This window comes from Ochotona princeps, chromosome X, assembly GCF_030435755.1.
Source record: "Ochotona princeps isolate mOchPri1 chromosome X, mOchPri1.hap1, whole genome shotgun sequence".
Lineage (NCBI taxonomy): Eukaryota > Metazoa > Chordata > Mammalia > Lagomorpha > Ochotonidae > Ochotona > Ochotona princeps.
The window spans coordinates 44,373,808-44,393,811 of NC_080865.1; the positions used below are offsets into that span (position 1 = coordinate 44,373,808).

Sequence of the window (20,004 nt, forward strand, 5' to 3'; positions counted from 1 at the left end):
TTCATACCCCCTTGGACTGAATATTCCCCATATCACAAAATAACTTACTTTGAACACTGCTATTCACACTTCAGAATGAATGATTACTAATGTTTACTTCAATCTTACTTTCTTGTTTAGGTAATAAGCCAAATCTTTTCCACAAGCAACACTGGAAATGTACAGGAGGAATTAACAAAGACGCAAACTATCATTCTAGACTTTAATCACCTTTCTAGTAATACAGCTGGTTTATTTAAAGGAAGTGGGTTGTTTTCTCCAACAACGTCTTTGGCTTCAGATTAAGAAAAGCCAAAACAAACAACCCCTCCCCTACTCCAACTCATTTTGCAGTTGATTAAGCACCTCCAAGTTGACTGTGACTTTAAAAGCAAGATCCAGGGACAGGTGTTGCAGGGTAGTTGTGGGTTAAGCCACTGCCTCTGATACTGGCACTCCACATGGCTACCACTTGGAGTCCCAGCTGCTCCACTTCCGATCCAGCTCCCTTGCTAATGGCCTGGGAAAGCAGTGGAGGAAGGCCCAAAGCCTTGGGACCCTGCACCCACATCGGAGACCCGGATGAAACTCCTGGTTTGTATCTGTCCCAGCCCTTGCCATTGTGCCTATTTTGGGATGAACTGGTGGATGGAAGATTCATTTTCTCTCTCTCTCTCTCTGACTCAGCCTTTCAAATAAAGAAAATCAATCTTTTAACAATAAATTTACTCTGGTATCAAATACTAACTATGAAATACTGCCTTTAAATTACTTATCAAATTGTCTTTATATAACAAAAGTTGATACCTTGTGGTAGATAAATTTAGATATTTACCCAACAATGTGAATAGTACAAAGCAAAAAAAATCTTTCTCATATCAAGCTATTGCTGAAAGTTCATTAAAATCATAAACCAATGAAGTAAATATTTGAGGTCCTTCTCTGAGAAATAAAATCTCATTATCTATGATTATGTACCCATTCATGACACCCATGTTTCTCAAATAAAACGATTACTATTAAGCAAATTAAAACAAATCCAAATCAGAAAAGAGGGAACTTCCTAAGTGAACATATACCCACATTTTAGTAAGTATCTAATTATTTCTATCTGGTAAAATTATTTTGCTCTTGTCCTCCCTACCCCCCAAAATAAAATGTGATTATATCGCCTAGGCTCCTCCTTGTTACACTAGGCTTTAAAGGAACTCACTAAATAAATCAAAAAAGGAAGGGAAATTTTTAAAATCAAGTAATACCAAGTGTTAAACTGGATTAGATTCATTATCACTTAAAGACAAGTGGATATAGGGCCCGGCGGCGTGGCCTAGCGAGAAAGCCCCGGGATCCCATATGGGCGCCGGTTCTAATCCCGGCAGCTCCACTTCCCATCCAGCTCCCTGCTTGTGGCCTGGGAAAGCAGTTGAGGACGGCCCAAAGCTTTGGGACCCTGCACCCGCGTGGGAGACCCGGAAGAGGTTCCTGGTTTCCGGCTTCGGATCGGCGTGCACCGGCCATTGCGGCTCACTTGGGGAGTGAATCATTGGATGGAAGATCTTCCTCTCTGTCTCTCCTCCTCTGTGTATATCTGGCTGTAATAAAATGAATAAATCTTAAAAAAAAAAAAGACAAGTGGATATTAACTTCTACATATGTGTGAGCATGTGCAACACAGACACATATCCTATTCACTTGCTTTTTTGTGATGTCTTCAGAGAGCAAAATTGGTGCTTTTAAGATGGAAATAAAATGGCCATTAACTCCCTAAGCTTTTCAGATTACTCCCAGCATAGCAATCCTCAAATTACACCATCGCTTATAAGTTTTTATAGAAAAAATGGAAAGATCTGGTCCAAAAGAAAAGCAATACCTCATTTTGGTCAAAAAAAAAAATTCCAATCACTAGTAAATATTCAGCGTGCCTGTTACTAATGAATTATCACCATATTATATAATGGCATGAAAACTTTGGGCTTTCCTCCAAAAATATACGTAGAAGTAAATACTTCAAAAAACTGTTAAATACAGTGTCTACCAAAGAAAATACCATAACCACGAATGTGCGTTCATTTTTGACAAAGCCTTTAAATATGCTTATCTATTCATTTCACATCAATGAAGTATTTTAACTGGAAGAAGGGGGAAGAAGAAACAAGGAACCTTAGTAAGAAATAGCCACTTTCCGTCTCAATTATCATAACCAAGTGTTAAAAACTACACAAATGAAGAAATCATATTTGATCTATAAGATTAGGGATTTCAAACAGGTATCGGGGTAGTTAGTCAAACAGTATCCAATAACCACACACTGGATAATTTGGGGACAAATACAGTTACCACGTCAAATAGGCTGTGAAAGATGCAAACCTCAAATTCCGCTTTAGCTCAATCTCACATGAAAGAAGGAGTTTAGGAAATGGGAATGTATGAATTGGTTTTTAATGCAACAATTCTGCTTCAGTGCAAATTAATGAATAGTCCAAAACAAAAACAGAAAATGTCTCATGTGGCTTAGCAGGAACAGTTTCCACAGCCTTTCACGCTGTTGACAATTTCTTCTTGTAGTTTCTTCCTTTCCTCCTCCTTGGACATAGTTTCTTTCTTTGCACCCCACTTGGGGTTATCATAGTTCTGCACACGGCTGCTCTGTGTATGCCACATTTCTGAGTAGATACTGCCTGGGTTAGCAAGCAAATCATGGTGGGTCCCACGTTCAGCTACTTTACCCTAGAAGTCAAACACAAAAGAAACACAGGAAAAGGTCATTTAACTAGCACAAAAACTGAAAAATACATAATCATTTCTAACTAAGGATTTAAAGGATTTGCATTCATTAAAATACATTTCCCAGTTCCTCACGCACAGTGTAAGTAGGGACAACAGAGGTAGAGATGCTTTTCTTCACTGAGCTATCTGGAGCCAGCGAACAAACAGAAAGCTATGAAATTCTTCAAACAGTAAATATCATTTTACTTAAAGAAAGTGCAATTTTAATGTTTTATTTTTCATTTGGAAAGGAAGAAAGGGAAGTATAAAAAGGTAACGAAGTGGTATTTTCTGTAATCAGCAAATATTCTAGTCAAAAGCACTGTTATTTATACAAGGATTTGAAAATAATATTCTGAAATCCTTATGTATACTTTGAAATTAAAAACACTTCATGAAAATGAAAAGTTTGCCTCCTCCAGTGGCTATTTTTGTTAACAACTGCTATTAAACTTAACATTGTATAGATGTGATATAGATTCCAAACTCTGATCTACAATTAATTTGTCTCTTGACAGCTACAGTTAAACATGCTGGGAGACATCAGTTTATTTTCTAATGAATATAAACGTTTATGAACATAAAACTGAGAGGCCGAGGAGCACACACGTGTACTGGTGCCTTATAAAGGAAATAGCATTTATATCACAGCACTGAGAAGCATGTAATGAATTTTAGTGGGGTGAAAAAGTCTCTCTCAATAACTCAATATATAGAAAGCACATGAGAATGCTTCTTTTCTCTGAACTCTCAGTATACAGGCTTTCAAAATGATAAATAACTGAGGATGTATTTATTAAAAAGGAAAAAATAATCACAGAAAAAGGCTGACTGCAAGGTGGAGAACAGAACAATGTCAGAAATAATCAAGTACTAGGGGTTGGAGGAAGAGGTTCTTGCTGAGAGGAGAAAAGGAAAATTATTACAATTTTCAAATCTACCAGTTACAATAGTAGGACTCTGATTTGTTCAGTACATTTAGATAGCACACTTGTATAGTTATTCCCTCAGAAAAGATAATGCAAGTTGCCTTTTCTCTTTGTTTCAACATAGGGAAAAACACAAAATAAAAATGGCTGTTTTGAAAATGACCACTTTATTTTCTGGTAATTTTCTTTTGTATATAAGGGTACATGCAGAATTACAACAGTGAAAATATATAATAAAGCAAGAATATTCAGCAAGGATTCAATCCAGAGGGAAAACAAGTGTGAAAAATTGTTTTATTATACATGCTTGAAAGTCAAATTTTGCTCTGAAAACTTCAATAGAAAGTGAGTAAATACAGCGTATTCCTTCTTGTAAGTAACGTGTATTATTTCCTATCAAAAAGGGCTAAAATCAGAATCTTACTAGGACTCAGTCTGAATGCAAATTCTGTATATTTTAGTTAAAAAGAATAGTAAAGTTTCCTGTATCTAGAGCAATTCCCAATGTTTCTCAGATCCTAAACTTTAATTTCTTACCTGATTCAGGACAATTATTTCATCTGCATCAACCACTGTTGACAATCTATGTGCAATGAAAATAGAAGTTCTGTGTTTGACCACGTCCCTCATGGCACTAAGAATAGCCTACAAATTTGACAAGAAGAATAGGAAGGAAAAAACATGTGTCCAATAGGTTAACATATATTAAAATAATCACACATTTCCTAAAGGAACATATAAAATAACAATTTCCTATTGTGTAAACTTGATACCATTTATTTGATCAAATCTAATAATTAGGAAAAAAGCATATCAAGCAAAAAAGAGAAGACACATATGACCACATAGTCATGGAAAAAAAGTTATCAATGTGATGGGCAACATTTTTCAAAGTCTTAGAGAACATGAGTATACTGTGTAATTAATAAACAACTAAAGTGGTATCAGGAAATAGCCAACCATATTTGTAAATGAAAACAAAACTAAAATAAAGGGAGATTCAAGTAATAGGATGCGGGGAAATTTAAAATAACCCAAAGCACTAGGCAATGTATACCGGTATTGAAAAATCACATAGTACTAATAAACATAACAAGAATTTTATGCTTGTTAATTTTTTAAAAATTGTGAAATATGGGGCCAGTGTTGTGGTGTATCAGGTTATGTTGCTGCTTGTGGCACTGACATCCCATATCAGAGTAAAAGTTTGAGTCCCTGCTTTCAAACCAGCTCCCTACTAATGCTCCTGGGAGAGCAACAGAAGACGGCCCAAATGTTTGGGCCCCTGCCACCCCATTGGAGATCTGATGGAGTTTCAGGCTTCCAGCTACAGACTGTTCCAGCCCCAACCATTGCAGCCATTCAGGAAGTGGACCAGCTTACTTACTTACTTTCTCTCTCCCTCTCAGTTTCTTTCAAATACATAAATACATCTTTAAAAATAGTGAAATGTTATTTAAAACCAAACTGAGCCTTCTCATTCACTTAAAAAAATTAACCTATTGTTCTATGAAAAAATAATGCGATGAAAGGTAAAAACTGGAGGAACACATGAACATTTGCTTTTTCTTAGTTCAAATTCAGAAGATAGAACACAGAGACAACACTATTGTTAACTTGAGAAAAGCTCATTTTCAAAAGCATTCTGGAAAACATATTTTTGTTTATTGTCTATAAATTATGAGGTAATTTTTGAAGTTCATGGTATAAAGACAGGCTTATTTTGGTGCAAATTTTTTAAATTCATGCATATTTCTTTCATTATACATACTTTGTGACGATCTCTCCTACAATTTAAGGAGTTGGGATACAGTGGCTGTGCTTGGAGATCTGGTTCTAAGTAGCCGGATGGAAACAATGCAGGGAATATATTCAAAGGCTTCCTACAGACATTTCCTTAGTTTTTAAAGGCATAGAATTACTAAGAGCAGATGCTTACTCAGAAAATGAGCTTGTATTGCATTATGGCAGAATCATAATCATGTAAAGGGTCAATCCCAAGAAACTGTTGTTTATGGGACCACTTCTCCTTATTCTCAAAAATTTTAATATCCCATTGAGTACTCCAGAACATTTTAAAAAAGGCTCATTACAATTTATCAGTCTTCCATCAGCTTGTTCCCTTTGGGTTCTCCATTAGTTCTTCATGGGTTATGCTCCTTGACGTAATGAAGGTATGAGATCCAAATAATGATTGCTAGTGCAACTTTTAACTTGCATTCACATTTTTAGGTTTATAGTTCCTGTATGCATTCATTCTCCACTCTTCCCATGAATGGAATCTGGGCATACTTAAGGCTTACTTTACATCTAACAAAATCCCTATGCTAGTCAATTGACATTGAAATTAAAGTGTTGAGCAAATAATGTGTACTGCAACTTAACTCTGCATGCCACTATTATCTCCAACAGCCTGTAAAGCCTCAATTAGGCCTATTCTTCAACATTTGGTTCATACTATGTACTAAACTAAAAGCTGGATTGAATTTAGGCAACTGACAAATGATATCTGCCTTCTTTGGTTCCAGATTAAGAGGCTTCAGTTGTGAAATTATCACTGGTGTTGAGACTTCAGCACACAATGTAAAGACACTGTCTGGAAATTTAATGTAGCTGCTTGGGTAGTGGCAATACCAGTGCCACAACATGTTAGTGCTTCACAACACTTTCTGCGAAATGAACACGAGTTGACAACAGCATCACATGTTGTGTGTGCCTGACCTGTACCTCAATGAGTCACTCTGTAAGTGAAATGGTTTATGGTGCACACTGTCACAGTGTTAAAATCACTTGCATGATTTATTCTAATGGGCACTAAATGGCAACAGGACAAAAACTAAAGAATTTCTTAGTCATATTATTACACAATCCTTACATGGATAACACCATAAAATGTGTCAAAGTGTCACACAGTTTCAAAGGAGACATATTTGTACAAGGACATAACAACATCATGATACAATCTGGATTCCCACCATCATCATTTGCTATGGGGGCAGGGGAGGATCTAGAGAATGTGTTCTACTGCACCTACCGCTGAAATTCATTTAAAATACAAATGCACCCATTTAACTGCAACTTCTAAGGAGAAACAGTAAACATTAAAGAGTTTCCTATTTTCATCATCATTTACCTCTTCAGTAATTGAATCCAATGACGAAGTAGCTTCATCATACAAAATGACTTGGGGATCCTTCAAAATGGCTCTTGCAATTGCTACTCTTTGTTTTTCTCCTCCTGGAAAGAAAAACTTTAGCTTAAGGAAATATAGCAAGACCTGTTGTGTGTTTCCATCATTTCCATGAATCACAACCACCAAGTAATATCTTCAACATTTATCTAAACTCCTGATCACTGCTCATTTTACTAGTTGCAGAGTTTAAGGTCATATATGATATCCTCTGACAACAATATTCCCTGGAGCATAAATGTTAACACTGAAATCTGACTTCATGGTAGGCAAAAAGAATGATAATGATGAAGGCAGGTAACAATTTTAGTATTACAGAGTTGACAGACCCAAAAAAATCCTAACTGGAAACTGGAAGATATAAACTTGAGTATCTAAATTTACCTTGTATCATTAAAAAAAAAAATCATTCAGCCAATATTATCAAAGAAGCTTTTTGACAGGAAGCTGTTATTTTTCGCAGTATTCTTTAAAGCTAAGGTTATATACTAAATTATCTTTTACTTCCTCTTAGTTATTTTTTTATAGGTCTCTATAAAGTTTTACTACTTGAAGGAAGCAGAGGCACAAAAACGTACAGAGATTTGCTCAGGGACACAGAGTAATCTCTATAGAATCTGGACCAGATTTGACTGACTCACAGTATTCTTCCCATTGCAACATGCTTGCCCACACATTTATCCCTAAATATAGACATAAGTATCTAGGAAATACATTCTTTCAAGTATTAGCTACTGTTATACTCTTGAATAAACGTAATTTGGGGCAAAAAGAAAAACTTAGGAATTCTCCAAAAATATTCAGTCATTTTAAGGTAATTCATTTTTTATCCTAGCAATCTCATAATTAAGCATTTAACTGGAAATTTATAAGCCTCCAAATTTCATCGATCATTGAGCTAACAAGGAAAAGTGAAGCTGGCTGTATGAAAAATATAGCAGTTAGTAGGATAAGTGCAATAAGGCCAAAAATATTGAAAACAAACTCTAATGATGTAGGATACTAAAATAAGAAGATACATTATTCACCATTAAATTACTGCTCTTTTCCCTCAATACTTTTGTTTCTAGATGAAAGTTGGCTTTCCTAATGATCACATATTAACCTGTTATATATACTCACCTGAGTATTTACCTATATTTTGCCTAATATTAAGTAACTATAATGTTTTCTGCTACAAGTGAAAAAAACCTTGAGAACACTTCTAAAATGATGAATTATTTACAGTGAGAGGTAGGAGATTGGAAACATCATCAAATGTGATTGGATGAGCATTGGTTTGAACTCCATCACTAAACTTCCTAGAAAATGGCTCTGACAAATTGAGAGTTGGAAAAGAATAACCAAGGTGGGGATAAATCTAAAATCTTTGATTACCTGAAAGTTTGAGTCCTCGTTCCCCTACTTGGGTGTCATATCCATGTGGCATTCGAAGGATTGCTTCATGAAGTCCAGCTAATTTTGCCACTGCGTATACTTCTTCAGGTGAAGCGCTAATATTTCCATATAAGAGGTTGTAGTAAATAGTATTATGGAAGAGGACAGCATCCTAAAACAGATGTATAAATAAATACAGACTTATTCATTATAAAAACTGCAAATATCAAAGATATCAAGGCATAAAAACTGAGACGTAACGGTACTTTCATCACTCCTATCCCTATAATCCCATTTCCTTCCCAGAGTTAACCATCATAAACAAATGCAGGGTACCATTCCAGACCTTTTCTAAATATTATATGCTTTCAACATATGTTTTTGTTCCTCACATAAGTGGAATCATTCTATGCATACTATTTTGCTTATTAATTTTTTTTCCGTTTACCATATCCTGGAGATTGTCTACATCAGTAACAGAAACTACCTCATTCTTTTTAACAGTTGCATATGCTATACTATGTATATACCATAATTTATTATTCATTCCCTTATTGAACATTACTGTGACTTCCTAACTTTTGCTACTACAATGTTGGAATAAGAACGTATGACTGAGTGTGCCCATGACAGTATTTCTGTAAGAAGAATTTCTTAAAGTAGCTTGGTGGATTAAAACGTAAGAATAAGTCCACTTAAAAAGTCCACTTACAGGCAACCAATAATATATGAGAATTGCCCATATCCTTAGCAACCCTGGAATTGGTACCATTTTTTAGTTCGTACCATTTTTAGGAGGGTCAAATATACCTTTTGTTTAAATTAGCATTTCTGGTTACTAATGAGGTTCAACATGTTTTCCTAAGTGTCTAAGAAGCTCTGATATTGGACTTAGAAGATTAGAAGACAGAAAATTTATCATATACACACACACACATACACACACATACATATATAATGTGAATTCAAACATTCACTTGATATTTTAAATTATTCTGACATGGCACACTAAAACAAACTTAAAGTTAGCATCATTCATCTCTTATTTTAAACCCAGTCTCCATGGTTCTCATTAACAGAAATATCAAATCAAAATCTTCTTTAACAATATAACCAGATAAATAAATTCAGATACTCCAAACAATATTTTAATTTTATATTATCTACTATTAAGACAAAATGTTTCATATTTACATGGCATTTAAACCCCAAAGCACAAAGTTTTATAAAATAGAAACTATTTTAAAATATTCTCCATTAAAAAAAATGAACAAACAGATGGTAACTGAAACATATGGAAATATTTAAAATAAGGTAAGGTAAAAATACAGGACTTTCCTCCCCAATATTTTTGTTAAATGGATAGATTTTAGCAGCTCCTGTCACAGACAAAAAGCAGGTAACTAGCGACAGTTATTTGCAGGACATAGTAATTTGCTTCACTATAGTAACCATTTTACAATCTATATGTATCCATAATATTATGTTGTATACCTTAAATACATAACAAATTTTATGAATTAAATAACTAATAAAACCACAATTCCATCATCTGGATACACCAGTTAACATTTTCCTATTTCTCCTTGTTCTCTATTTATATATATCCATCAATACTACCAAATGTGGATATTGTATTCTTTTTTTTGGCTTTTTTTTATATTCTATTCTATTTGGCATCTTCTTTTTCAAAAACTTTTAGCCATTTTTCTAGACCTCCAATATTCTTTTAAACCTACTGTTTATAACAGACCACATGGCACTTGCCCCACAAAGATAATTCAATCACCCATTTGCACTGGATATTTATATTGTTTCTGCCGTTTGCTTTATAAATGAACATCTTTGTACATAAAAGTATATTTACATCTTGGTTGGTTCATTTCCTTACTAAATTCTTCCAGAAGCTGAATTATTGGAATAAAGGACATGGATTAGTTTTCAGGCACCTAACACATATCACCAATTCACTTGTCAGGAAAAGTATACACTTCTCTCAGCAAAACAACGGATCATCTATTTTACACAGCCTTTCCCAAAGTAGACATTATTGATTTGAAAATTTTTGCCAGATGTTAAAGGTCAAGAATGGCATGCCATTGTTGACTTAATTTATATTGCTACAGGCTTCAATGAGAGTGAGACTCTATTTCATTTACTGTTTATATACAGTTTTACTTGGCATTTCATTTTTTTTCCAAAAGGATGAGGATAATTGGTACACAGCCTAGGAAAGTAGCAGGGACCTAGTTACACAGCTAAACACACTTGAGTCTAACGTAGTGGCAACCCAGTTGTCATTTAGTTAAGGCTAGTGTTTCTCAACATCTGGGAAACTTTTTTTTTTTTAATGCAGGTTTCTGGGTTCCATACTGCCCTCTAAAATCAGAACTGAGGTGTGTGAAAGACAACTGATGCTTTAATAATATCTCTAAGGAACTCATGCTCATAACATTTGGGATTCTCAGTAAAGGAAAAGATAGAAAAGTGCCATGTGTTGAATCAGCTGGGGGTCATTTACAAGCTACATGTCCCTGGCCAACCATTTTCCCACAGTTCCTCCTCATCACTTCCCCCTTATTTTGATCTGTTCTCCCAGGGACTTGATTCTAGTTCCAGGGATTAACAGCTAATCTAACATATATTAACTGCGACTAAGTCTCGGGTCACTCAGTAAGTTTTCAATGTAAGAAAAATTTCCAATTTCTAATGTTATCTACTTCATGTCTTCCCAGATGCTTACTTTCCCCTCCTGCCTACACCCCTCAACTATGTAACTAAGCAAACGTTTACGAAACACTTACTTACAGGTCAGGCATTATTCTTTGCAGTTAAGGCACAGTGCTGAAATTGGCACAGAAATCTGAGATGAGCAGCCAAACTATTTTTCAATTACCGTAAACTCACTACGTCAGAAACTACTCAAAAGCATAATACTCTTTTTTATGTGATAGATATTATATTGATGCTTTTTATATATATATATATATATTATTCCTAATATAAAACTATAATCCTGTTCTCTAAGATAAATGGTATCCTTATTTTACAGATGAGGAAATAGGCCCAAAGCAACAAAACTATTAACTATGGTTAGAATCCAGGTCTGGGGGAAGGCGTTTCACCTAGTAGTTAAGATGGCAGTGCCCTATATAAAGGTACCCGGTTTTGAGTCCTGGCTCTTCTTTGGAGTTCATCTTCCTGCTTATGTTTAGGCAGTGGTAATGGTAAAAAGATTGGATCTCTGCATCTCATGTAGCAGATAAGGACTGAGTTCCTGGTTGCTAGCTTTGCATGCATTTGGGAGACGGTGATTTATTGTGTCTGTGCTCACTCTGGCTTATTTACTCTCTCTCCCTCTGTCTCTCTCAAATAGTAATGATAACAAGAAGGAGAATAAAATAAGATTTTTAAAATAAAAGATTCAAGATCAGCCTTACTGTAGTCTGTGCTTTCATTCTATACTATGCTTTCCTTCTGGGCCTTTGGAGTTCTTTAATCATGCAAAATTTCCATTCATTTTTCCCACCTTTTAAGAAAATGGGTGTTGGCAACAGAATTTCACCTGTAGGGCCTAACATCACCCATTTCATTAAAATATGTTTAACTCCTTGGATTAAAATTATTCTAGTTACAGATCCACCAACCAATACATTCTCCAAATACTTTTTCTGTTTTTAAATACCTGTGGTACTACTCCCACTGCCCGCCGAAGGCTTTCCAAGCTCACATCTTGTATGTTTTGACCAGCAAGGTAAATGCTACCCTTCTGAGGCTCATAGAAGCGAAACAACAGTCTCACTATCGTGCTTTTCCTGAAAGTGCAGATAAAGAAAGGTTATTTAGCTTCCATTGGCACTGGGGCACCTCTATTTTAAACCACAGTAATCATTCTATCATGATAAAGAAAAATATTACACTAGAAATATTCAAACAATAATGCAGAATGTTATAAATAACTAAATTACCCACCCTGACCCACTACCTCCTACAATGGCCACTTTTTTTCCAGCAGGAACTTCAAAAGATAATCCACTAAGGACTTTTTGCCCCTCAATGTATTCAAAATGTACATTATCAAAGGCCACCGTAGCTGTCTGTGGTGTGATCTGAAGGGGAGATGCCATCACTTTGTCCTAGGCAGGGAAAAGAAAAAGAAAAAAAAAAAAGCCACTTTATACACTGCCTAGAGTACCTTAATGCAGACAATTTTCTAATCCACAAAGCAAGAAAAAAGAACATAATGGAGGAAGGAGGAGATTTGTAAGTGGAGTCAGACCATTTCTAAGCATAAAGATCTGGTTTTTGCTACTGTTAAGAAACCCTGAGTGTTTCGGTTTCTAGGTAACTTCTTCCTGGGTTGTGAGGATAGGGCACAGAAATAAAAAGGCTAGGGACGAGAGAAAATACAGTCTTACATCTGACATCATGCAAATCCAGTTACTAACAGCTCAATTTAAGAAACTTCAGTTTCTAAGTAGAATCTTTATTCACTGTAAAAATTTAATTATGTAAATATTTATTTAAATACACAAGTGAAATCTTCAATTCCTTAATACATGTTAGCCCCAATTCTTACTAAATAGTAACTGGTTTGCTAACACAGTAATGTAAGAACTGTCATCTAGAATAATTCTATCAATGGGATGAGGGGCACGTACTTTTAAAAAGGTACCACATAGGTCACTTACCTTAATTCGGGTGTCTACCTTGAGTAGAGTAAATAAGGTGTTCATATCTATGAGTGCTTGTCTAGTTTCTCTATATACAGTTCCCAGAAAGTTAAGAGGTAATGAAAGCTGAAAAAGCAGTCCATTCACCATTACAAGATCTCCAACAGTAAGTGTTCCTTATTATGTAGTTGGTAGACAGAAAAAAGAAGTTATTTTAGTTGAATGTTATAAACTTCTCCAGTTTAAAATAGAAAAGTTTAGGGGTAGGGTGAAAAAAATAAAAAAGTTCATACATGATTCAAAATATACATATTTAAGAACTTCTAGGGCTACTCAATTTCAAAACATTCTAATTTGTGATTTAGATAACATGGGGAACTCGGTATATGTAATGTGAAGATAAAAATGGAAAGCAAAAAAATCTCTCCATTCTTCCTAAGAATAGTTTCTCTGTAGTATAAAACAGAACTCAAAAAGAATACATATAAAAAATTATACCAAATGGAATCGTCTATAAATTTTTAAAAAATTGATATAGTCAATTTTTTTGAACTAGTCATCGCTAGTTCAAAAAACAGAAATCATTATATTGCTTTCAAAGTCTATAAACGTAATTAGAAATATCAGATGCAAAACAGAAAACTGCTCTTGAAGCAATTAGGTTACGGACACAAAAATGCATACATGGTAATTTCTATCAATGAAAGAGCCACTGTTAAACAAAAGGAAGCAAAAAAAAATAATGAAACAAAAATATACATTGTGATACACAAAACTCAAAGAATGACAAAAAAGCACTTTATGGAATATCTTTTACACTTAGAACCAATATACATATCCCTTTTATTAATATTTATTTATAAAAGTTAGGCAGTCTTGGGCCCAGCGGCGTGGCCTAGCAGCTAAAGTCCTCGCCTTGAATGCACCGGGATCCCATATGGGCGCCAGTTCTAGTCCCGGCAGCTCCACTTCCCATCCAGCTCCCTGTTTGTGGCCTGGGAGAGCAGTCAAGGACGGCCCAATGCATTGGGACCCTGCACCCGTGTGGGAGACCTGGAGGAGGTTCCTGGTTCCCGGCTCCGGATCGGCGCAGCACCAGCAGTTGCGCTCACTTGGGGTGAATCATTGGATGGAAGATCTTCCTCTCTGTCTCTCCTCTTCTCTGTATATCTGACTTTATAATAAAATAAATAAATCTTTAAAAGAAAAGTTAAGCAGTCTATAAATGCAACAACAGATTATTACCTGCCATAATTCCCTGACTGGCGAGCACCATTATAGCCGTTAAGCCAACACTGAAAATAGCATTCTGACCAAAGTTCAGCATAGCCAGAGTAGAGGTACTTTTCAAAGATGCGGCTTCATATGTCTTCAAAAATCCGTCATATCGCTGTGCTTCATAATTTTCATTATTAAAATACTACAAAATACATAAAAATAGCAATGATGGACAAGTATAATTGGAATGTATTATCTTAACTGATTGGTATTCTTTCAATCAGATTCCATGTATAGATAAAATTTTGTACTGTTTGCTTCCATTTAAAGAACATTCCATTTAATACATTGGACTACAGTACTCTGGCAGTTTTCCACAGTGGATTGTATTTGGAAATTCTATAGATTTCACCCAACAAACATTTACAGGATGCTTAGATAATTTGAACTTAGTGGTGAAGGAAGCCAGTGAATATGCAGTGGACTGCAATTATGTCTTTGCAAAACTGATAAAGAGCAGGGAGGGAGGGAAGAGAGAATAAGGGAAGGGAAGGAACCGCACCTATGGAATGCATGAAATCTATTCTCTTTATAGTAATACAAATTTTAAAAAGAACATTAAAAAAAAAACGAGTTTTCCATGAAACCACCTTTACAAAACCTTTCCCTGATCCTGAGACGCAGAATAGTCACTCCTAATTGCCATAGTAGCATCATGCCTTCTTGGCTAGTCATCTGCATACCTATTTGAACTCAGTAGATTATAAAATTCTGGCATTGCAGGAAATAATTTTCACCAGCCCCTCATCACAGCACTTAGCATACTGGTTTGTATACAAGAAGCATTCAGTAATTCTCTTGTTAAATGGAAAAAATATAAGTGAAAGAATTAATAAAAAGGAATATTCTAGGTATCCTGAAAAATAGAGCCAAGAGTTTACATGCAAGTTTGATTACCTTAGTGCTCATTATGAATACATATGCAAATTGGGGCTAGGTATTTGCACTGGAGAATAAAATGCCTGTGTCCCATACTGGAGTACCTTTTTTCCACACCTAGCTCTGGTTCCTGACTCTGGCTACCTGCTAATATAGACCCCGGATGGCAGCAGTGATAGCTCAAGTACTTGGCTCTCTTTTTAACCCACACAGGAGACACAGATTCCTGAATTCCCTCTTCAGCCTGGCCCAGCCCTGGACATTGCAGGCATTTAGGGAGTGAGTCAGAGGATGGGAGTGTCTTTTTCTCTCTCCGCTCAAATTAAAAAAAAAAAAAAAAGATTTAAGATGTTAATTGTAATTTGTAATCACCCATAGCTTAATTCAGAAGGTAAAATTCTGATGTTGCCAAACAATAACTAAGGAGAAAAGAAAGGATAATATTTAAACAAAAGAAAAGCAACCAAGCAGCATTGTTCCATCACACCTAGAAATCCTATCCAAATCTGAAGCAGTAACTTACAGCACCTATTAAATTAAATGGCAGAACAAATCCTAGCACAGTGTGAAAGGCAGAGGCAAGTATAATTAAACGTATTACCTTCACAGTTTCATAATTCAGCAGTGAGTCTATAGCAGCGTTACCTGCATCATTATCCGCTTTGTTCATTTCAATTCTAAATCTAGTTCTGTAAGACAAAGATTTGCACAGGCATGAAATGTGTGTTATAAAAGCATAACTGATTTTTGAGCCTTTACTGGTCTCTGGGGAATAGTTTACCTCCATCGTGTGACTGCCACTGTGAATGCTGTGTATGCACCAAGTGTTCCAAGAGTTACCAATGCAAACTGGGTACCACATTTGTAATACTGGACAAAGAAGTCAAATGAAGAAATCAGAAATAGCCAATGTTCTTGTTACAGAGTTCACAATATACAACAACGAAGCCTAGTTAAAAGCTTTTAATTTATTAGTAAATTACTGTTGCTTATTAAATAGAATGATGAGAAATGGCATTTGAATGCATGGAAAATCAAATACCCTGGAAAATCTACTTGGGTAATACAGGAAGTCAAACTCGCCACATTTTCTTTCTCTCCGTGTCTCCTTCTTTCTGTATATCTACCTTTCCAATGAAAATAATAATAATAATAATAAATCTTAAAAAAAAAAAAAACAAGTCCGGCACAATAGCCTTGTAGCTAAATCCTTATCTAGCTTCTGCCAGGACCCCATATGGGTGCTGATTAAGTACCCTAGCTGCTTCACTTCCCATCCAGCTCCCTGCTTGTGGCCTGGGAAAGCAACAGAGGATGGTCCAAAGCCTTGGGACCCTGCACCCGTGTGGGAGACCTGGAATTATACCCTGGCTCCTGGATCAGCTCAGCTCCAGCCGTTCACTTGGGAAATGAGCCAACAGATGGAAGATCTTTCTCTCTATATCTCCTTCTCTGTATATCTGCCTTTCCAATAAAAAAAAATGTTTTTAAACGTGCTACATTTTTACTACTGTTAAATACTACTAACAAAATATTGTAATAAATTTGAGGAGAAATTATACTGAGGTATATGTGGCTATGTATACTTTTAAATACAAATGATGAAATTGTGTAAAATTTTGAGAATAGACACCTAGATATTTTAAGATTATCACTTTATGTCATAGGCAAAAATGCCTGATAAAAAAGTCTTGCAAATGCTAGTGACTAATTTATCTGTAGAACTGAACAGTTGTTTACAATCACAACATGATGAGTGAATGGAAGATCTCTAATTCTGTCCTTCAAGTAAATAATTCTTAAAAAAAAAGATTTTGAACTATCCACTGAGATTTCTGGCAAAAGAACTAACCAAGCTGTGTAATATTTCTCATGTCATGGAATTTCAAACCCATGATCATGTAATAGTCCAACAGCTTCAAATACTCAATTGCTATGAATAAGAATGTTATAAAAGTTGGTATGAAAAATATTTTACTTACCAAAACACTACTGACAAGCATCATCTCAAACATGATGGGAAGAAGGTTAAACACTAAAGCACTCAGGACAAAACTGATACCCCTAGTTCCTCTGTCAATTGCCTTAGACAGAGCTCCCGTCTGTCTGCTCAGGTGGAAACCCAGATCCAGGTTGTGTAGATGCAGGAAAACATTTTTGGCTATTCTTCGGATTGAATTTTGGGCTACCTTGCCAAATACTGCATTTCGAACTTCATTAAAAAGGGCAGCTCCAGCTCTTGATACACCATCTAAAAACAAAATACGGGGTATAAAAACATTAGAATCATAGGCATTTAAAAATGGCAAAGGCTCAGAAATTATTAGTTAACATGTTTCATACATGTTAACTAAAAGCAACCCAGAAATCACTAAAAGCAACCCAGAAATCATCCACCCTAATAAATACTAACCTTTTCACCACCATGGATCCCTTTCAGTGTTATTTTTCCCTAGATTTCAGATGTTGAAAGATTTTTTTCCAATTAGAATACTCTTAAGAAATAATAGCCCATATAGCCATATTGTGGATAAATGCACAGTATCTGTTGAGGTTTTTGATCTAATTCAGTTCCCTCAAAAACAAATGACAAAATGAAGATCTTGAAACATCATGTAGACTAAAAGCATTTCCCACTCATACCTCCCAAAGTGATATTTATAACACATGGCAACAGATTACTCTGTTTTTTCTTATAACAGATTAATGTCATGGTTATTAGATATATTTTAATAAAGCAGCAATATATATATATATGTATATATACACACTGTTATTTACTTATTCTCTATTTAACAGTTAACACTAGCAATAATATTATTGATTTTACCAGAAAGACAGCTCATAAAAGCTCAACTATTAGAAGTGGTTGTAATGAATTTTATGTCTTATTTCATATTATTATTTTCTAGAACTTGGAAATTGCTCATATTAACAGATTCTTAGGTGTATCATATAAGAAAAGCAAAAACAAAACACAAAGAAAAATCTCACATAAAATAATAATAAATATCAAACATGCTAAAAAGTCATCTGCTCAAACATGATGAAACCTTCTTGAAGAAACACCTGTGGACAGATTAAAGAATCACACATACAGCCAATCAGAACTGCTGTTGCCATGGTTGCAACTGTATTTGGTGCATCACTCAGGTTCAGCATGTTTCCCGACATCTGGTTGAGGCTGTCTACAGCATATTTAAACATGAATGGAACCACAATATTCATGGCCTAAAAAATATGAAAAAAACATCAATTATCTATCATTCGCAAAAATCTTTTTTATGAAAGTACAAATATTTACCTTAAATTAGCATTGATGGTAATGTTTAGTTTATAACCATTTATTAGTATTGGAATCAGTTCCTCAATCTATAAAGATAAAATCTTCGGCATTAAAAGAGCTGTCATTTCAGGACTCCTACACCACACCGCCATGTTAATATTCATATACAAGCTCTGTGAATTAGTCAAATGTTCTACCTTCAATATAATCAGCCATGATCAGCTATTCAAAAACACTTTGTTATCTGAAATCCTACAAAGCTCAAGGCACGTATAGCAAACTGCTTTCTCCTGCAGTTATTTGTGTACATCTTTTCCCCTGTGACTAGGTTCTTCAGAGTCTGTATCGCATTACTTTTTTTGTCTCATTCACGCTGAGTACAAAGCTTTGGATGCAGTATATATTCAACAAATGTTTTCTAAATACGATTTTTCACCAAAATGGTAAAACCAGAATTGTATAACAAAAAGGATCTCAAAAACAGAAAAATGGCAAGCATCTATGGCTAATTCACTACAGCACCCCCTCCCCAAAAAATCACACATATTTCTTAGTGTTCCATAAAAAGATTTTCTCTAACAGCATACAAAATTCACTATCAAACTTTGTTTTTAATAACCAAGCTACTTCTATTGTTTTTTTTATTTTTAACCAACATATTTATCCATGAGAATACACCAAAGAGGCTATTAGCAGTACAATGCTTTTATATATTCAAAGCAAATATTTAGCCGTCGTGTTCCACATCTCTACATTTACAACATAAGAAAAAAAATCAACCACCATTTGGGAACAGCCAGTTTGTTAAAAGACTGCCACAGCTTTCTTTAAGGAATAAATTAATACACATTAATAAAAAGGAGAAACAATTCTATAAGCCTTCATAAAAACATTGATATTCCAATTCTCATTTATAATCTGTTGTTATTCCATCCACTTTTGTTAAACATAAGAGGTTATTGCTAAGAAGTTTAGCTACAACTGATAGAAATTATGTCAATCTTACTAATCAAGATTTCCAGATAATATAGTAAGAGCAAGTGTCCTCATGGTTGACAATACTGTTTAAACTATACAGCACGAATGCATTGAAGAATGCAACATTTTGAAATAAACTGCTTAAAAATTTAAAGTTTTCAACTTCAAAAACATTATCTAATAGAATATATGGGAAGTCCCAAATAGTACACATTTCTCAACTCTAATTTTCTTCTAATCACATAACCTTGGACTTGTGCTTGTTTTTGGATAGTTTCCACCTCTCCAATTTTCAAAGCCCAATTTGAATCCCATTTCTAACATAATGCCTTCTCTGAAACTTGCAGCCAATTTGGCCCTATCCAGGTTCTATCTCCTTTTATTTTAGAGATTATACTCCAGTATTTATCACTTCTATGATATACTTCTCATCACTTTACTTCTATGTATACAAATATGTACATGATTTACCGCTTTGTACAAACCTTTTATGGTAAAACAAACTTAGTGGACAACAGCTATATGAGTCAGGTACGGTGCTAGATAATTTTCACAAAGGTAAGAGCTACAATAAATAACTATGAATAAGTATTAATCCTATAGTTGTGGAAACCCAGGTGCCATGAGATTTAAATGGCTTGAATGGTAAGCAGCAGAACTAAAATTCAG

The 20,004-nt window shown here is 34.9% G+C and overlaps 1 protein-coding gene across 2 annotated transcripts in view; it reads right to left on the reverse strand.

Moving 5' to 3' along the window:
* Positions 1 to 2,396: 2,396 nt before the first annotated feature.
* Positions 2,397 to 20,004, reverse strand: part of ABCB7 (ATP binding cassette subfamily B member 7) — a 106,411-nt gene continuing 88,803 nt past the window's right edge. For both annotated transcript variants that reach the window (XM_004592764.4, XM_004592763.4), the window contains exons 5-16: positions 18,170 to 18,302; positions 17,054 to 17,322; positions 15,853 to 15,941; positions 15,673 to 15,760; positions 14,160 to 14,334; positions 12,933 to 13,090; positions 12,214 to 12,377; positions 11,927 to 12,056; positions 8,242 to 8,413; positions 6,808 to 6,911; positions 4,212 to 4,319; positions 2,397 to 2,706 (exon numbers count right to left, since the gene is read on the reverse strand). In XM_004592764.4, coding sequence (XP_004592821.1) covers positions 2,491 to 2,706; positions 4,212 to 4,319; positions 6,808 to 6,911; positions 8,242 to 8,413; positions 11,927 to 12,056; positions 12,214 to 12,377; positions 12,933 to 13,090; positions 14,160 to 14,334; positions 15,673 to 15,760; positions 15,853 to 15,941; positions 17,054 to 17,322; positions 18,170 to 18,302 — 1,806 coding nt within the window. In that variant the 3' untranslated portion in view covers positions 2,397 to 2,490. The remainder of the gene's footprint in view (positions 2,707 to 4,211; positions 4,320 to 6,807; positions 6,912 to 8,241; positions 8,414 to 11,926; positions 12,057 to 12,213; positions 12,378 to 12,932; positions 13,091 to 14,159; positions 14,335 to 15,672; positions 15,761 to 15,852; positions 15,942 to 17,053; positions 17,323 to 18,169; positions 18,303 to 20,004) is intronic.